Source organism: Pristis pectinata, chromosome X, assembly GCF_009764475.1.
Source record: "Pristis pectinata isolate sPriPec2 chromosome X, sPriPec2.1.pri, whole genome shotgun sequence".
Taxonomy (NCBI): Eukaryota; Metazoa; Chordata; class Chondrichthyes; order Rhinopristiformes; family Pristidae; genus Pristis; species Pristis pectinata.
Window position 1 is genome coordinate 13,474,299 of NC_067450.1, and position 20,146 is coordinate 13,494,444.

The 20,146-nt window shown below is 47.1% G+C and overlaps 1 protein-coding gene across 3 annotated transcripts in view; it reads right to left on the minus strand.

Annotated features, from left to right (window-relative positions):
* LOC127567049 (natural resistance-associated macrophage protein 2-like) overlaps positions 1-20,146 on the minus strand; it is a 113,484-nt gene that overhangs the window by 11,584 nt on the left and 81,754 nt on the right. For all 3 annotated transcript variants that reach the window (XM_052009714.1, XM_052009712.1, XM_052009713.1), the window contains exons 12-14: positions 19,814-19,933; positions 12,073-12,222; positions 8,793-8,866 (exon numbers count right to left, since the gene is read on the minus strand). In XM_052009714.1, the coding sequence (XP_051865674.1) occupies positions 8,793-8,866; positions 12,073-12,222; positions 19,814-19,933 (344 nt within the window). The remainder of the gene's footprint in view (positions 1-8,792; positions 8,867-12,072; positions 12,223-19,813; positions 19,934-20,146) is intronic.

Here is a 20,146-nt window from a genome sequence, read left to right on the forward strand (position 1 = left end):
ACTATCTCCTAGCTGAGGAAATTGCTTATTTCACTCCCAAATGGCTACCTCTTGTTCAGAGGCAGATTCCCTGGTCTACACTCTTCAGCCAGGGAAACGCCGTTCCTGTCTGTTCCAGAGCGGGGAAGAATCTTGTAACTTTCAAAAGCTTCTTCAATTACTCTTCAAAACACCAGAGAATACAGGCTTAATCTTCTCAATCACTCTTTGTACACAAACCTGCTGTCCTCAGAACCAGCCCAATGAACCCATGTTGTGATCCCTCCAATGGCAACTTTATCCATTTTTAGGCAGGGTTCCAGGTGTGGTCTCACCAAGGCCCGATATATTTGCAGTAAGACATCCTTACACCCGTGCTCAAATCCTCTCTTAAAATAAAGCCTACACACCATCTGTCTTCCCTGTTGCTTGCTGCACCTGTATGGTAGCTTTCAGTGACTGGTACACCAGCACTCCCAGGTCCCTTTCAGCACCAACATTACCCATCCGTCACCATTTCAAAACTATTCTGCTTTACTGACATGTGCATCCACATTCCTTCTGCCACGTTGTCACTCACTCACTTAGCTTGCCACACCCCCTGAAACCTCTCCACATCCCCCTCCCCACTCCCACCTAGTTTAGCACCATCAACAAACCCAGGAATAGGACCTTTGGTGCCCTCCAGACAAACCAGTGATCCACGTTGTGAACAGCTGGTGTCCACACACCGACCCCTGTGATAGCCCACCAGTCACAGCCTGATAACTTGAGAAAGACCCATTTATTCCCGCTCTGCTTTCTAGCTGATGACCGACTCTCAATCTACATGCGCTAACCTGTGGGACCTGATCAAAAGCCTTATTAAAGTGTAAATACATCACATCCACTGCCTCCACCCTCGCCTTATCTATTCTACCAGTCACATCCTCAAAGGCCTCCAATAGTCAAACCTCTGTGACGGTGCCTCGGTTCTGATCCGGACACCATTGCTCCTGCCTCCTCGATTGCCACACTGACTCCATCCCCTCCTCCAGTGAGGACAGATGCACGTTGCTCATTCAGTAACTCACTCACACCCTCAGCACCCCCACCGTCATCTCCTTTGTGACCACTAATCAGCCACACCCTTCCTCTAACCCTGCTAACTTTTGTGTGTTTTGAATACACTTTGTACCCTCATGTGTTAACTGCTAATCTACTCCTGTGCGTTTGTAGCCTCTGTTACTCTCTTTTTCAGATTTCCTCTGTACTTTCTTTAATCAGCCTGGCCCTTCACAGATAGTTCTGCTGTAATGCCATAGTTACGTTCCTAAGAAACCTCGCGTTATAGAAAGTCGTGTTACAGTAGAACAGGCTGTAGTTGCCTTCAAAGCACAGATTTAAACCAGTTTTCCTAATCATGTTTATAACCAATGCGGCCAGTGTAACACAAATAGTGCTCCCAATCCATCAATCGCATTAAAAGCAATTTGCGTTACGGAAACTTGCATTGTAGCAGGACTACTTGCATTATGAGCATTCAAAGTGCCTTAGCCTCTTTTTGCTGTCTAACTTTAACCTCCAAGTCTAGAGTCCAGCTGTTGAAGCCCTTCCTTTACCCTCTGTAGGAATGTGAACCATTTCCTCCAACACTGTTCAACTATAATTCTCCAGGATCAGATCCCTTTCCAGCTCACTGAAGTCATCCCTCCAGAGGTCACATGTTTACATTCAACCATTCATGTTCACATTGATGACAGTAAGATTGGAGGTGTAGTGGACGGCGAGGAAGGCTTTCAAAGCTTGCAGAGGGATCTGGACCAAATGGAAAAATGGGCCAGAAAATGGCAGATGGAATTTAATGCAGACAAGTGTGAGGTGTTGCATTTTGGAAGGACAAATCAAAGTAGGACATACACAGTAAATGGCCGGGCACCGAGGAGTGCGGAGGAACAAAGGGATCTGGGAGTTCAGATACATAATTCCCTGAAAGTGGCGTCACAGGCAGACAGGGTTGTAAAGGCAGCTTTTGGCATCCTGGCATTTATAAATCAAAGTATTGAGTACAGGAGTTGGGATGTTATGGTGAGGTTGTATATGACATTGGTGAGGCCAAATTTGGAGTATTGTGTGCAGTTCTGGTCACCTAACTATAGGAAGGATATCAGTAAGATTGAAAGAGTGCAGAGGAGATTTACTGGAATGTTGCTGGGTCTTCAGGAATTGAGTTACAGGGAAAGATTGAACAGGTTAGGACTTTATTCCTTGGATCGTAGAAGAATGAGGGGAGATTTGATAGAGGTTTACAAAATGATGAGGGGCATAGACAGAGTAAATGCGAGTAGGCTCTTTCCACCTAGATTAGGAGAGAGAAGTACGAGAGAACATGGCTTTAGGGTGAAAGGGGAAAGGTTCAGGGGGAACATTAGGGGGAACTTCTTCACTCAGAGAGTGGTGGGAGTGTGGAACGAGCTGCCATCTGATGTGGTAAGTGTGGGCTCACTCTTAAGTATTAAGAATAAATTGGATAGATACATGGATGGGAGAGGTCTGGAGGGTTATGGACTGGGTGCAGGTCAATGGGACTAATGGAATAAAGTTTCGGCACGGACTGGAAGGGCCGAATGGCCTGTTTTCTGTGCTGTAGTTTTTTTTCTGTGGTTTGTGGCTCTAACCTTTGCTAGCTATTTGAAACCAGTCACATGATCACTCTTCCTGACATGTTCCACCTGCCCCACTGTCCCCCCCCCCCCCCCCCCCCCCCACCGTACCACTTCCAGCCTTGCTCCCCTCCTTGTTGGGCAGGAAACCTACTAATAAAGTTCTCTTGCACATTTTTCAGGACCTCCTCTCACTCATTTCAATCTATAGAAGGCTAATTCTGCATTATCAGAGTTCTGTAGTCCCTGCAGATTACAAAGTTGCTCTGCTAACCCTTCCAGAACTTGGTGATGGTGAGGAACACATGGACGCAAGCAGACACTGAGCTCTTCCGCTTCACTCCTCACTCCCACCACGGCTGACTGACCGTCATAATCTTTGAAATTCCAGGGAAAAACAGTCCCAGTTTTGATAATCCCACTTGGTTTAAAGAGAGGCTGGATAGGTTGTTTCTTTTATTCCTTGCAGCATGGGAGGTTGAGGGGTGACCTTATAAAATCACAAGGGGATCATAGATAGGGTGGATGGTCACGGTCTTTTCCCAGGGTGGGGGAAGTCCAAAACGAGAGGGCGTAGATTTAAGGCAAGAGGGGAAAGATTTAAAGGGGACCCGAGGGGCAACTTTTTCACCCAGAGGGTGGTGGGGATATGGAACGAGCTGCCAGAGGAAGTGGTAGAGGTGGGTACAATTACAACATTTAAAAGACATTTGGACAGGTACATGGATAGAAAAGGTTTAAAGGGATACAGGCCAAACACAGGTAAATGGAACTAGCTCAGGTAAGCACCTTGGTCAGCATGGACCAGTTGGACCGAAGGGCCACTTTCTGTGTGGTAATGATTACGACTCGTGTAGGTTTCATTCTGATAAATCAACATTACCCTCTCCTGTGCTGTCACCACTTTCCATAGTGTGGTGACCAGACCCATCCCCAGTGCTCCTGCTGTGTCCTCACCAGTGTTCGATCCAGATACAGCACGACCTCCCTGCTTTTGTATTCTGTGCCTCAGTCAGTAAAGGACAGGACCCCATCCACCTTATCGTCCTGCCCTGCATCTTCAGGGCTCTGTGGTCATGCACTCCGAGATCCCACTGTTCCTCTACACTCCTTGGTATCCCATCAGTTGTCCTGTACTCCCTCACCTTGTTTGTTCTCCCCAAGTACATCACCTCACACTTCTCTGACTGAATCCACCTCTCACAGTTGTGCCTACCTAACCAGTCCACTGATATCTTCCTGTAGTCTCAGACTTTCTCCCTCGCTCTCAGCTACACTGACAATCTTATTGTGGTCAGTAAAGTCCTGAAGTGTAGAGGCCACAACTAACTCCCTGGAACCCAGTACTGAGCTGTGCGGAACCCCAAGCCTTCTGGGCACTAAACCCTCACCATTGCCCTTCGCTCTTTCCCTACTCCAGCTGTTTTCAATCCAACTTCCCCTCCAATCCCACAACATTTTGTTTTCTTGATCTCAGTTTCAAAAACTTAAAATCAGGCTTGTCAAGTACCCTCTACCTTTATAAATCCATGCTGGCTCTGATCAATCAGGTCCCCCTCAGCCTGCTCTGCTCCAAGGAAAACAAATCCAGTTTATCCAGTCTCTCCTCATAACTGAAACACTCCATCCCAGGCAACACCCTGGTGAATCCCCTCTGCACCCTCTCCAGTGCAGTCACATCCTTCCTGTAGTGTGGTGACCAGAACTGTACGCAGTGCTCCAGCTGTGGTCTGACCAATGGTTTATAAAGTTGTACTATGACCTCCCCGCTCTTATATTCTACATCCCAGCTAATGAAGGCAAGTATCCTGTATGCCTTCTTCGCCACTCTATTGACCTGTACTGCCACTTTTAGGGATTGATGGACTTGTACACCAAAGTCCCACTGCTCCTCAATAATCCTGAGAGCCCAACCATTTAAGGTGTGCACCCTACCATTATTCGACCTCCCAAAATGCATCACCTCACACTTATCAGGATTAAATTCCATCTGCCATTGCTCTGCCCAATTTACCAACTGATCAACATCATCCTGTAACCTCACACCATCCTCCTCACGATCAACACCACCAATTTTCATGTCATCTGCAAACTTACTCATCATAACTTCTATATTCATATCCAAATCATTAATATATCATTAATTGCTTTTTCTCTTGGCTGTTTGGGGTACAAGAGGGATGGATTGCACCTCAGCTGGAGGGGAACCAATATCCTGGCCGGGAGGTTCGCTGGTGCTACTCGGGAGGGTTTAAGCTCATTTGGCAGGGGGATGGGAACCAGAGCCCCGGGTCAGAAAGTGGAGGGATTGAGGGGAAGGGAGATGTCAGGGCCAGTAAGTCCGTAAGGAAGAACAGGCAGGAGCAAGGTAATAGACACGATGGGACGGATGGGTTGAAGTGTGTTTATTTAAATGCAAGGAGTTTTAAGGGAAAGGGTGATGAACTTAAAGCACGGATCAGTACACGGAACTGTGATGTCGTGGCCATTACAGAGACTTGGTTGAGAGAGGGGCAGGAATGGGTGCTTAACGTTCCAGGGTTTCAATGTTTTAGAAGAGATAGGGAGGGAGGTAAAAGAGTGGGGGTGGGTGGGGGAGTTGCACTATTAATCAGGGACAATATCACAGCTGCACTCAGAGGGGACATAATGGAGGGCTCGTCCACTGAGTCTGTATGGGTAGAACTCATAAATCAGAAAGGTGTGGGCAAGTGTGATGGGAGATCAAATGTAAAGCGATAGTACACAGTTAATGGCAGGACCCTTAACAGTGTTGATGTACTGAGAGATCTTGGGGTCCAAGTCCATAGCTCCCCGAAAGTGGCTGCACAGGTTGACAGGGTGATAAAGGCAGTGTACGGCATGCCTGCCTTTATTGGTCGGGGCTTTGAGTTCAAGAGTCAGGAAGTTATGCTGCAGCTTTATAAAACTCTGGTTAGGCCACATCTGGAGTATTGCATTCATTTCTGGTCACTTCATTACAGGAAGGATGTGGAGGCTTTGGAGAGGGTGCAGAAGAGCTTCACCAGGATGCTGCCTGGATTAGAGAGCATGTGCTATAAGGAGGGGTTGGACAGACTTGGGTTGTTTCCTCTGGAGCGGCAGAGGCTGAGGGGACACCTGATAGAAGTTTATAAAATTATGTGAGGCATAGATAGAGAAGACAGTCAGTATCTTTCTCCCCCAGGGTTGAAATGCCTAATACTAGAGGGCATGCACTTAAGGTGAGAGGGGGAAAGTTCAAAAGGGGATGCATGGGGCACTTTTTTTTTAAGAAACACAAGAGTGGTAGGTGCCTGGAACAGGCTGCCAGCGGTGGTGATGGAAGCAGATATGATCAAGGCTTTTAGATAGGCACAAGCATTTGCAGGGAATGGAGGGCTATGGACCGTGTGCAGGCAGAAGGGATTAGTTTAATTAGGTGTCATTAGTTTAATTAGTTCAGCACAACATTGTGGGCCAAAGGGCCTGTCCCTTTGCTGTACTATGTTCTGTGTGTACCACTGCACTGCCCTAAGTGCTAAAACACTGCATAAGACCTTAAATTCTTACTCCCTCAAGTTTACACAAATCACTGCAAGTATTGGAGGCATGTGGCTCCTTTCCTTCTTCCAAAATTCTGAACTTTACATCTTTTTAAGAAGTACCCTGTTTAAGATGTGATCTCAATGTTACCCACAGGTAATCACCCCCAGAACATTGCTAACAATCTCATATTACTGGTAAATACTAAACTCTGTATATGGGCAGCACAGTGGCACACCTACTGGAGCTCCGTGGGGAAACCCATGCAGTCACAGGGTGAACGTGCAGACTCTACACAGACAGGTGACGATTTAACCCAGGTCACCCCGGCTGTGCCACTGTGCTGTCCTTAGCAAGATCCGAAAATTAGGATCGGATGCAATCCCCGAACCAGTTCTGCATTTGCCTTTTGGTTCCGGTAGTTAATTGTTACTGTGTCACCTGTTGCATGCTCCGATGTATGTACTGACCATAGAACCATACAGCACAAAACAGGCCCTTTGGCCCACCATGTTGCGCCATCCATCAAACCACCCTCACACTATCCAACCCTTTCCTCCCACATATCCCTCCACCTCACATTCCTCCATATGCCTATCCAACAAACTCTTGAACCTGTCCAATGTATCTGCCTCCACCACCACCCCAGGCAGTGCATTCCATGCACCAACCACTCTCTGGGTGAAAAACCTCCCCCTGAACCTCCCACCCATAACCTTAAAGCTATGCCTTCTCGTCTTGAGCATTGGTGCCCTGGGAAGGAGGCGCTGGCTGTCTACTCTATCTATTCCTCTCAATATTTTATATACCTCTATCATGTCTCCTCTCATCCTCCTCCTTTCCAGTGAATAAAGCCCTAGCACCTTAAGCCTCTCCTCATATTCCATATGCTCTAATCCAGGCAGCATCCTGGTAAATCTCCTCTGTACCCTCTCCAACACCTCCACATCCTTCCTATAATGAGGCGACCAGAACTGAACACAGTACTCCAAGTGTGGTCAAACTAGAGTTTTGTAAAGCTGCATCATTACCTTGCGGCTCTTAAACTCGATCCCACGACTTATGAAAGCTAACATCCCATAAGCTTTCTTAACTACCCTATCCACCTGTGAGGTAACTTTCAGTGATCTGTGGATATGAATCCACAAATCCCTCTGGTCCTCCACACTGCCCAGAATCCTGCCATTAACCTTATACTCCGCCTTGGAGTTTGTCCTTCCAAAGCGTACCACCTCACACTTCTCCGGATTGAACTCCATCTGCCACTTCTCAGCCCAGTTCTGCATCCTATCAATATCCCTCTGTAAGCTTTGACAGCCCTCCACACTATCCACAACACTGCCGATCTTAGTGTCGTCTGCAAAATTGCTAAACCAGCCTTCCACCCGCTCATCTAAGTCATCTATAAATATCACAAAAGGTAGAGGTCCCAGAACCGATCCCTGCAGGACACCACTAGTCACTGCCCTCCAATCCAAGGGCACTCCTTCCACCACAACCCTCTGCTTTCTACAGACAAGCCAATTCCTAATCTACACAGCCAAGCTTGCCTGGATCCCTTGGCCTCTGACCTTCTGAAGAAGCCTACCATGAGGAACCTTATCAAATGCCTTCCTAAAATCCATATAGACCACATCCACCACACTACCCTCATCAATCTTCCTCATCACCTCCTCAAAGAACTCTATCAGGCTTGTGAGGCAAGATCTTCCCTTCACAAAGCTATGCTGGCTGTCCCTAATCAGTCCATGATTCTCCAGGTGTTCATAGATCCTATCCCTTAGAATCCTTTCTAACAGCTTACCCACCACAGATGTAAGGATCACCGGTCTGTAATTCCCTGGACTATCCCTACTACCTTTTTTGAACAAGGGGACAACATTCGCCACCCTCCAATCCTCTGGCACCATCCCCGTGGACAACGAGGACTCAAAGATCCTTACCAGCAGTTCAACAATCTCCTCCCTCGCCTCTCGAAGCAGCCTGGGGAATATCCCGTCAGGCCCCAGAGATTTATCTGTCTTGATATTATTTAACAACTTCAACACATCCTCTCTTGATATCTACAACCTCGAGAACATTACCCTTACCACCACTCCCTTCCGCGTCACCAAGACCCCTCTCCTCGGTGAATACTGAAGAGAAGTACTCATTGAGAACTTCTCCCACTTCTGCCGCCTCCAGGCAAATTCTCCCACCTTTGCCTTTAATCGGACCTACCTTTACCCTAGCCATCCTCCTACCCTTCACGTACGTGAAAAAGGCCTTGGGATTTTCCTTAACCCTACTAGCCAACACCTTTTCATGTCCCCTTCTAGCTCTCCTCAGCCCTTTCTTAAGTTCCTTCCTTGCTACTCTATATTCCTCACGGGCCCTGTCTGAACCTTGCTGCTTATACCTTATGTATGCTACCTTCTTCTCCCTAACAAGTCGTTCCACCTCTCTCGTCACCCACGGTTCCTTCACCCTGCCATTCCTTCTCTGCCTCACCGGGACCCATGGGTTATCCTCTGTAACCAGCTTTGCAGTAGAAAATCAGGGGTGGGCTACAGCTGGAATCCATTTGAAGACGTACTGTACATGAAATTTGCAATTCTCAATTACAAGGCAGAGATGAAGAAGAAAATGAGCATTCAGACTACTTACAGACCGTTGACGAAGTCGTGCATTACCGAGCTCATACTGGTAAACGTTAATATTGGGATCAATGCAAACGGCAGCTGCAGAGAGTTGAAAGGTTATTTGTTAGATCTGGGGACAGTGCCACTGTCAAGAAACCAGAATTACACAGATACAATTGAAGTAAACGCACTGCCTTTGAATAGTAACCTTCCTCAAAGAATGGTGGTGTTGCTGGTAATAAGGTAATCTTTGGCCACAAAGATATCTTAGTGAGTTGGTGAGATGGGTAGAGGAAGATGGAATTAAGAAGACAATTCCTTAAAAGAATGGAGGTGATGCATTTTGGAAAGACTAATGCGGGTGGAACAGACAGTGAAGAGCAGAGCCCTGGGAAGCAGCGAGGAACACAGGGACCTTGGTGTATGTCCAAGCATTGCTGAAGGCAGCGGCACAGATAGACGAGTCATAGGGTCTGTTGCAGCCCACTGAGTCCATGCTGACCATCAGGCACCTATTTACACTAATCCTTTTCTTTCATTGTTCCCACATTCCCATCAACTTCTCTCAGATTCTACCACTCATCTTCATACTAAGGGCAATCTACTAACTAGAGCACCTGGAGGAAACTCACACAGTCACGGGGAGAACGTACAGCTCAATATAGCGCCAGAGGTCAGAACTGAACCCAGATCACTGGGGCTGTGAGGCAGCAGCTCTCAGCTGCGGCACTAAGGTGGTTAAGAAAGCATACGGGATACTTGCCTTCATTAGCCAAGGCAATAAGGGCACAACTTTATAAAACACTGCTTAGGCCACAGCTGGAGCACTGTGTACAGTTGAGGAAGTAAAGAGTTAAGAAACTGTGACTGACTGAAACTATACATATAGCTGCTGGAAAAATACCTCACAAGCAAGAGCACGCAAGCTACTGATTCATGGATAAGTGATAATTACTGTGTCCGGAACCTTGGTTGCAGACCAGTTATGCTGGACAATAAGGGTGGCGGGTGTAATAATCAGACTGGAGGAAGCTTGTTTTAAACCATGAGGGTGATACCTGTCTTTGAATCTCTTGATTGTAAATCAATTATATTGGACAACGGGTGTGATGTCTGCCTTTGGATCTCTGAGGCCTGACCAAAACTCGTGGAACCGAATTCATTAAGTGTGCGTGACAATATCTGTATAAATTTCTGTCTGCTACTTTGGACTGTGGAGACCTCCGATAAAGACTCTATATGAGAGTTTGAGGAGAATTCTCCCGCAGTATACGGCTAATAAATGCGTCTGAACAGAATTAATCTGTGGCACTGTGTTACTTTGCAGCAGACAGGAGAGGGAACTTAAAATTGGGACAACACAGTTCTGGTCACCACACTACAGGAAGGAGGTGACTGCACTGGAGAGGGTGCAGAGGAGATTCACCAGAACGTTTCCCAGATAGACTGGATAGGGTGAGCAGCAGAGAAGGTCAAGGGGGACATGACTGAGGTACACAAAATTATGAGGGGCATGGATGGAGGTGATAATTGGAAACCTTTCCCCATAGCAGAGGTGTCTGCAACTAGTTACAGCTGTACAAGATATTGATGAGACCACATCGGGAATATTGTGTAGAGTTCTGGTCGCCTTGCTATAGGAAGGATGTGATTAAGCTGGAGACACAAGAGACTGCATACGCTGGAATCTGGAGCAAAAAGAAAACTGCTAAAGAAGTTCAGCTGGTCAAGCAGCATCTTTGGAGGGAAACAAATTGTTGATGATTCAGGTTGAAACCCTGCATCAAGACAGAGTGGAGAGGGGTGATGGCCAGTATAAAGAGGAAAGGGGACTGGTGAGACAAGAGCCAGAGGTGATTGGTGGACTGAGGAGCAGAAACAACAGGCCTACCAGAACAGTCCAGTTTCTGGATCTTGGGCAAGACATAGGAGCAGGCAGGGCAGGGTTGGAGAACTACGAGGCTGGAAGGGAGATCTCCTGATGTGATGATGTGTATGATGGTCAGACAGTGGCCTGGTGTTTGTTGGTGGGGTCACGGTCGAGAGGGAGATAGGAGGTGTCAGAGAGCTGTCATCTGGTGCCTTTGCAAGATAGAGGTCAGTCTGCCGGAATACAACAGCACCACCCCCACCGGTGGGTTTGATGACTAGGTTGGGATTGGTACAGAGAGAGCTCTACATTCGGAGGGCGCGATGTTGGAGTGGGTGAGGTGAGGGGAGTGGAGAGGTCAAGACAGTTGATGTCATGGTGGCAATTGGAAATGAAAAGGTCAAGAGAAGGTCCAGAAGGGGGTGTCCATGAGGGAGGCAGAGGAGTGTTGGAGACGTGAGAAGGGGTCATCAGTGGGTGGGTTGGGGGGGGGGGGGGGGGCGTAAAAATAGAGGTGGTGACTTCCCCACACACCACCCCCCCCCCCCCCCCAAAAGGATGCAGGCACAGGATTACAAAGGTGATGCCTCTGCTGAGGAATGACCTCTCAGCATCAGAGTGGGGTAGGTCAGAGGGGGATTGTGCAGACTCCTCAGCCCACCTCACCCCTCCCCCTCTCCTCATTATACTGGCCATCTTCCCTCTCCACTCAGTTCTGATGCAGGGTCTCGACCTGAAATGTCGACAATTCCTCTCCCCTCACCCCCCCCACAGATGCTGCTCGACCCGCTGAGTTCCTCCAGGGGTTTGTTTTTTCGTGATTAAACTAGACAGAGTGCAGAAAAGTTTCACAAGGATGTTGCCAGGACTGGAGGACCATCTCAAAGATTTAGTTGGTTTCTGCATGTTGGAGTGTGTCTCCCTGTTTACTGACAACCGTTCACCACATTTTTGGTCATCAGTCTGGCCTTGAGTAGAACTTTTCAAGTGGGAAACAACTTATGCAGCAAATACTGTAACCTATTCACAATTCTCCCTGGAGACCAGGCCCCATTGAGACTTGAACATTCACCAACCTACATTGGCATTAAAATTCCTGAATCGCTGACTGATTGCACCCAAGCCTTATCCCACCATGATCAGTGTAATCTACTTGTCCTGTAGCATCTGATGAATGTCCCGTTTCCCAAATGCTGCCAATGCATCCCTCATTTACCTCCACAACAGTGGCACAGCCTCAACTTGCCTTTGCCCATTTTCTGGAATCCCTTCCCCAAATTCTCTGCTCCACTCACCCCACCCATGGCCTCAGCTTCCTCCACCAACACCCCACCCGTCACAACTTAAAAATATAAAAACCTAGCTCTCTCATCAGACGGTATTATAAAGGCACGTTATTAACGCTAGATTGTGTTTTGAAAGGGAATCACCTCACCTGCATACTCTGAAGAACATTGAGGAAATCATTCATCCCAGTCAGATGTTCGACATCCTGGAACAAAGCCACCAGTAGTGTTGGGATTATAGCAATAGATCGAGTGAAGAGAACACGAGCAAAGCGAGACCATGTCAAGTTCAGGAAGCCCTGTGAGTAAAAGTACATGGCTTGAGTACTTGCTCAATGATTGGATATCTCTGCACATTGAACTGCAAACACTTTTGGGTAGGTAAAGTATGTAATAGCTACAGAGTAAATTTTTCTTGACATCACCATAAAGAAAAGTCTGGTTCCATGGTTTGCAAACATAATTTTTTACAAAAACATTTCTTGAAAAATCCCCAGCATCTTTTCACAAATATACTCTGTCAAGTGAGCAGCTGTTGATTACGAGGACAAGATCACCCAGTACGGTAGTACAGGAAGAGTTGCTGCTGTTCAGATCACAAGGTCTGAAAAGCTTGCAAAACAAACTTGAAAATTCCTCCTTAGCTCTACAACAGATAAGCGCTGTGGACCTTCACTAGTGAAGCAGCAGTGTGGATACACACCAGGGAATGGTGTGTAGAAAGACAACATTATTTATGCATTTTCCATAAAAAATTACACCAAAAATTGCATGGAGATATTTTGTTTTGATACAATTAGAGGGAAAGGGTGCAGTCAGACAGTCGCCCTGATAGTGATCGGAGACTTGATAGTGAGGGGGACAGATAGGAGATTCTGTGGCCGCAGAAGAGACGCCAGGATGGTGTGTTGCCTCCTGGGTACCAGGGTCAAGGACGTCTCTGTGAGCAGCTGCAGAAAATACTCGAGGGGGAGGGCAAACAGCCAGAGGTTGTTGTACGTGTTGGTACAAATGACAATAGGCAGAGCAAGGGATGAGGTTCTACAGAATGAGTACAGGGAGTTCGGTAAGAAGTTGATCAGCAGGACCTCAAGGGTAGTAATCTCCGGATTACTCCTGGTGCCATGTGCTAGCGAGGGCAGGAATAGAAAGGTAGCTCAGGTGAATAGGTGGCTGAGGAGCTGGTGCAGGGGCAGGAATTCAGGTTCTTGGACCATTGGGATCTCTTCTGGGGTAAGAGGTGACCGGTACAAGAGGGACAGGTTGCACTTGAACCAGAGGGGGACCAATACCCTTGCAGGAACATATGCTAATGCAGCACGGGGGGGTTTTAAGACCAGATTGGCAGGGGTGGGACTCCGAGCAGGAGCAAGTCATGGAATAAAGCAGTAGCCAGCGAGAGCAAGTTTAGTCGTCAGGGACACAGTGATGGCAGGGAAAGGAATACTCAGTTAAACTGTATTTATTTCAATGCACAAGGTTTAACAGGCAAGGCGGATGAACTCAGGATGTGGATCGGCTCTGGGGACTGGGTTGTTATAGCCATAACAGAAACGTGGCTGAGAGAAGGGCAGGACTGGCAGCTCATTGTTCTAGGATACAGATGCTACAGGTGTGACAGAGGTACCGATAAGTGAGGAGAGGGTGTTGTCTTTTCAATAAGGGAGGACATAACAGCAGTGCTTAGAGATGACATCCAGTGAGGCCATATGGTAGAACTTAGAAACAATGGGGAGGGTCACTCTAGTGGGGCTGTATCACAACCCCCCCCCACCACCACCTCCCCCCCCCCCCCCAGTAGTCAGCAGGAAATGAGCAGCAGGTGTGTAGAGAAATTGCTCATAGTTGTAAGGATAATAAGGCTGTATTAGTGGGAGATTTTGATTTCCCCAGTATTGACTGGGCCACCAAAGTGTTAAGGGCCTGGATGGGGTGAAATGTGTCAGAAGGTTTCCTGAGTACAGAGGGCCCTACTCGGGATGGGCGCAATACTGGACTTCCTCTTGGGGAACGAGGCAGGACAAGTAACTGAGGCGGCAGTCAGGGAGCGCTTTGGCTCTCGTGACCATAATTCTAAGACAGCGATGGAAAAGGACAGGACAGGTCCACAGGTTCGGGTCCTAAACTGGAGCAGGGTGAATTTTGGGGGAATTAGGCAGGTCCTCGCAGCGGTCAATTGGGAGAGTCTGTTTAAAGGGAAAGGAACGAATAGCAGTGGGAGACTTTTAAAAATGAGATATCAAGAGTCCAGGAGCAGCATGTTCCTGTTAGGGTGAAGGATAAACCTGGCACGTTTAGGGAACCTTGGCTGACGAGGATATTGAGGCTCTGGTCAAGGAAAGGAAGGAAGCACACATTGGGTTCAGGAGGTTAGGAATGAGTGAATCCCTTGATGATAAAAGGATTAAGAATATTCTTAAGAGGGAAACCAGGAGGGCAAAGAGAGGGTATGAGATGGGTCTGGCAGGTAAGGTTAAGGAAAATCCCGAGAGGTTCTATAGCTACATTAAAAGGGTGGCCAGGGAGAGAGTCGGTCCCCTTAGAGATCAGCAGGGCCACTTATGTCTCGAGCCGCAGGAGATGGGCGGGATTTCAACTAATATTTCTCCTGGTGTTTTACTGAGGAGAAAATCATGTTTGCTCAAGAGATAAGGGAAATTAGTGGAGATGTTTTGGAGGACATTCATATTACCAGGGAGGAGGTATTTGCAGCTTTACAGTGCATTAAGGTGGATAAATCCCCAGGGCCTGACTGAGTGCATCCTCGGACTTTGTGGGAGGCTGGAGAAGAAATTGCGGAGGCCCTTGCGGAGATATTTGCTTCATCGTTAGCCACTGGTGAAGTTCCCGAAGACTGGAAGGTGGCTAGTGTTGTTCCGTTGTTTAAGAAGGGTAGCAAGGACAAGTGGGGGAACTACAGGCCGGTCAGCCTGACATCAGTGGTGGGGAAGTTACTGGAGGGAATTCTGAGGGACAGGATCTACCAGCATTTGAATACACAGAGTCTGATTTGGAGTCGTCAGCATGGCTTTGTGCGTGGGAAGTCGTGCTTGATGAACCTTTAGAGTTCTTTGAAGAGGTAACCAAAAGGGTAGATGAGGGTAGGGCAGTGGACGCTGTTTATCTGGACTTTAGCAAGGCCTTTGACAAGGTCCCGCATGGTCGGCTGGTCTGGAAGGTTGGGTCCCATGGAATCCAGGGAGAGCTAGTTAGTTAGATCCAAAATTGGCTCAGAGGTTGGAAGCAGAGGGTGGTGGTTAGGGGTTGTTTCTCGGAATGGAGGCTGGTGACTAGTGGTGTGCTAGTCGGTGTTGGGACCCTTTTTATTTGTTATTTATGTAAATGATTTGGATGCAAATGCACAAGGCTTGGCCAGTAAGTTTGTGGATGACACAAAATTAGGAGGTGTTGATAGTGAGGAAGGTTACCGTAGATTACAGGGGATCTTGATCAATTAGGGAAGTGGGCCGAGGAGTGGCGAATGGATTTCAATACAGATAAGTGTGAGGTGATGCATTTTGGAAACTCAAACCAGCGCAGGACTTGTACTGTGAATGGTAGGACACTAGTGACCTAGGAGAACAAGTGCATAGTCTGTTGAAAATGGCATCACAGGTAGACAGGATGGTGAAAAAGGCATTTAGCACGCTGGCCTTCAACAGTCAGGGCACTGAGTACAGGAGTTGGGACATTATGTTGCAGTTGTATAAGTCGTTGGTGAGGCCGCACTGTGTGCAGTTTTGGTCACCCTGTTATAGGAAAGATGTGGTTAAACTGGAAAGAGTGCAGAGAACATTTACGAGGATGTTGCCAGGACTGGAGGGCCTGAGTTATAGGGAGAGGTTGGCCAGGCTGGGTCTTTATTCCTTGGAACATAGGAGAATGAGGGGCGACCTTATAGAAATGTTTAAAATGATGGGAGGCATAGAACAGTCATTTCCCCCAGGGTAGGGGAGCATAGGTTTAGGGTGGGAGGGGAAAGATTTAAGAGGGACCTGAGGGGCAACTTTTTCCACGCAGAGGGTGGTGAGTATATGGAACGAGCTGCCAGAGGAAGTGGTTGAAGCAGGTACAATAGTGTCATTTAAGAAGCACTTGGATGGGTACATGGAGGGGCGGGGCTTGGAGGGATATGGGCCGAACGCAGGAAATTTCCACCAGCTGGGTGGGCGCCTTGGTTGGCATGGACTGGTTGGGCCGAAGGGCCTGTATCCGTGCTGTATTGCTCTATGACAATTACACATCACTTATTACAAAATAGCACATGAAGTGTAACTGCTCTCTAAGAAGGGCCAAATTCCCAGTTCCCGAGATGATCAATTTTAAAATCCTTATTTGCCCATTAATTGCCCCATTGTACATATGATATCTTCTGCAGTCCTCCATCCCTTGCTATGCCCTGCCATCCAACTGTGATACTTAATGCAATGCCTTCCCATGCCTGGTCCCTATTTGAACCAACCCCATTTCTGCTACAGAAATTACCTCGAGACTCCTTTGCTATACAGGAAGTCCCCCGGGTTACGAACGGGTTCCATTTTTGAGACGGTTCGTAACCCGATTTTGTGTGTAACTTGGAACAGTGTCCGCGCATGCGCACTTGGCCCGGGGACCACGAAGGTCGGTTCGTAAGTACAGACGTTTGTAAGTCGGGCGTTTGTAAGTCGGGGACTTCCTGTACTAAGCTCTTGAAGTCTTAACCTTACAGTCTCAAAATACTTTAATTTAGTTTGTGAACTTGTCAAGCAAAAGAATACTTTGTTATGCATTAGAGCAAAAACAAGGGCGAGGGACAGAGGCGGGGGCAAAAGAGAGACAGACACACTGGTGTACAAGTTGAACCCACTTTCTGGACCCTTCAAGAAAGAAATTCTTGTCTATAAGTTAATTTTTTGAAGATTTTATGCTATGAGACTGAGTCACAAAACAGCATCTTTTTCACAATTTTACATTTCTACTTTCCCTTCTGCTATTATTTGCATAGATTGTTGCAAGAACATAGAACACTACAGCACAGTACGGGCCCTTTGGCCCACCATGTTGTGCTGACCAACATAAACCTTATCCACATTCTATCTATCCCCCTCTCTACTTCACCTCCCATAACCCTCTATTTTTCTTTCAGTCATGTGCCTATCTAAGAGTCTCTTAAATGACCCTATCGTATCGGCCCCAACCCCCCCCCCACCCCGCCGGCAGTGCATTCCAGGCACCCACCACTCTCTGTGTAAAAAACCTACCTCTGACATCTCCTCTGAACTCTCCTTCACTCACCTAAAATGGGTGACCTCTGGTATTGGCCATTACCGCCCGGGGAAAAGGTGCTGACTGTTCACTCTGTCTGTGCCTCTCAATCTTATACACCTCTATCAAGTCACATCTTATCCTCCGTCGCTCCAAAGAGATAAGCCCTAACTGGCTCAACCTGTCCTCATAAGACGTGTCCTCTAATCCAGGCAGCATCCTGGTAAATCTCCTCTGCACCCTCTCTACAGCTTCCACATCCTTCCTATAATGAGGCGACCAGAACTGAACACAATACTCCAAGTGTGGTCTAACCAGAGTCTTATAGAACTGCAACATTACCTTTCAGCTCTTGAACTCAATCCCCCGGCTAATGAAGGCCAGCACACGATACGCCTTCTTAACCACCCTATCAACTTGCGTGGCAACTTTGAGGGATCTATGTACTTGGACCCCAAGATCTCTCTGTTCCTCCACACTGCTAAGAATCCTGCCATTAACCTTGTATTCTGCCTTCAAGTTTGATCTTCCAAAGTGCATCACTTCACACTTCTCCAGATTGAACTCCATCTGCCATATCTCCGCCCAGCTCTGCACCGTCTATATCCCATTGCAACCTATGACACCATCTACTACACCACCAACTTGCGTGTCATCTGCAAACTTACCAACCCACCTTTCCACTTCTTCATCCAAGTCATTTACATAAAAAGAAAATCACAAAAAGGAGGGGTCCCAGAACAGTACTCTCCATGTTATTCAGTTTTAAGAAGTCCCAAAGTGTTTCATATCCAAAATAGCAGATAAAGGAGGAGGTAGTGTTGGGCCTCTTAAAGAACATTAAGATGGATATATTCCCAGGGCCTGATGGGATGTACCCCACATTCTTGAGAGAAGCAAGAAATGAGATTACTGGGGCCTTGACCAAGATCTTTGTGTCCTCTCTAGCCACAGGCAAGGTCCTGGAGGACTGGCGAGTAGCTGATGTTGTTCCACTATTCAAGATGGGAAATAATGATAACACTGGAAACTATAGACCGGTGTGTCTCATATCAGTGGTAGGGAAGTTACTGGAAAACCATGGCCTAATTAGGGACAGTCAGCATGGCTCTGTGTGGGGCAAATCATGTCTTACTAACTTGATTGAGGTTCTCGAGGAGGTGACGAAGGTGATTAACAAAGGTAGAGCTGTGGATGTTGTCTACATGGATTTTAGTCAGGTGTTTGACAAGGTCTCTCATGGGAGGCTCATCCAGAAGATTAAGATGCATGGGATCCATGGTGACTTGGTTGCTTGGATTCAGAATTGACTTGTCCATAGAAGAGGGTAGTGGTTGATCGATGGGACTTATTCTGGCTGGAGGTCTATGACTAGTGGTGTTCTGCAGGGATCTGTACTGTAACTGCTGCTGTTTGTGATGTATATCAATGACTTGGATGAAAACATGGATGGGTGGGTTAGTAAGTTTACAGATGACACAAAGATTGGTGGTGTTGTGGACAGTGTAGAAGGTTGCCAAAGGATACAGCAGGATAAAGATCAGTTGTAGATATGGGCGGAGAAATGACAGATGGAGTTAAATTCAGCAAAGTGTGGGGTGTTGCACTTTGGGAGATCAAATGTAAAGGGACAGTACACAGTTAATGGCAAGACCCTTAACAGTGTTGATGTACAGAGGGATCTTGGGGTCCACATCCCAACCTCCCTGAAAGTGGCTGCACAGGTTGATAGGATGGTAAAGAAACCGTACGGCATGCTTGCCTTTATTAGTCGAGGCAGTGAGTTCAAGAGTCGGGAAGTTATGTTGCAGCTTTATAGAACTCCAGTGAGGCTGCATCTGGAGTATTGCATTCAGTTCTGGTCACCCCATTATAGGAAGGATGTGGAGGCTTTGGAGAGGGTGCAGAAGAGGTTCACCAGGATGCTGCCTGGATTAGAGGGCATGTGCTATAAAGGAGAGGTTGGACAAACTTGGGGTGTTTTCTCTGGAGCGGCGGGGGCTGAGGGGAGACCTGATAGAGGTTTATAAGATTACAAGAGGCACAGATAGAGCAGACAGTCAGTATCTTTTTCCCCAGGATGGAAACGTCTAATACCAGAGGTCCTGCATTTAAGGTGAGAGGGGTTAAGTTCAAAGGAGAGGTGCGTGGTAAGTTTTTTTTTTACACAGAAAATGGTGGGTGCCTGGAATGCACTGTCAGGGGTGGGGGTGGAGGCAAATATGATAGAGGTGTTCAAGAGGCTCTTAGATAGGCACATGAATGTGCAGGAAATGAGGGATGTGGACATTGTGCAGGCAGAAGAGATTAGTTTAGTTGGGCATTTGATTACTAGTTTAATTAGTTTGGCACAACATTGTGGGCCAAAGGGCCGGTTCCTGTGCTGTACTGTTCTATCCACTTCATTACTTTGAAGCACAGTGACCATTTTTGTGTTATCAAATCATCACATGCAATCACAGCACATTTTTTTCCAACCCAACCAATCTAATACACATCCCCTCCCCCACAGATACTCACAAAGCATTAGCAAGACCTTTACACTTATCAGCTCAATGAATACTTCTTGTGACACACACCGGTCTATACAAAACGAGAAACATCTCAGAATAAAAACAAACACAGAGACTCTTAAGTATAAATTACCTCCATGACAAACTGTCCCGAGTATGTTCCAGTCATTGTTGAACTCTGACCTGCAGCCAGGATGCCAATGGCCCAGATGTAGAGAGCAGCACCACCGAAATAGCAGCCCAAAACTACACCCTGAGATCAAAACAAAAGGATGGTTAACTGACTTGATTGTGGCCATGTTCTCACTCATCAAAATTTTTACTGCTGTGCATGATCAACTAGATATATTTTTATTCTACAACTATAGCCAAAAATATTTAATGGATGCTGAGAGAGATTTCCAGTTATTAGAACCATACAGTACTTCATCCAATCCACAAAGTCCTTGTGAAATCGAAGGACACA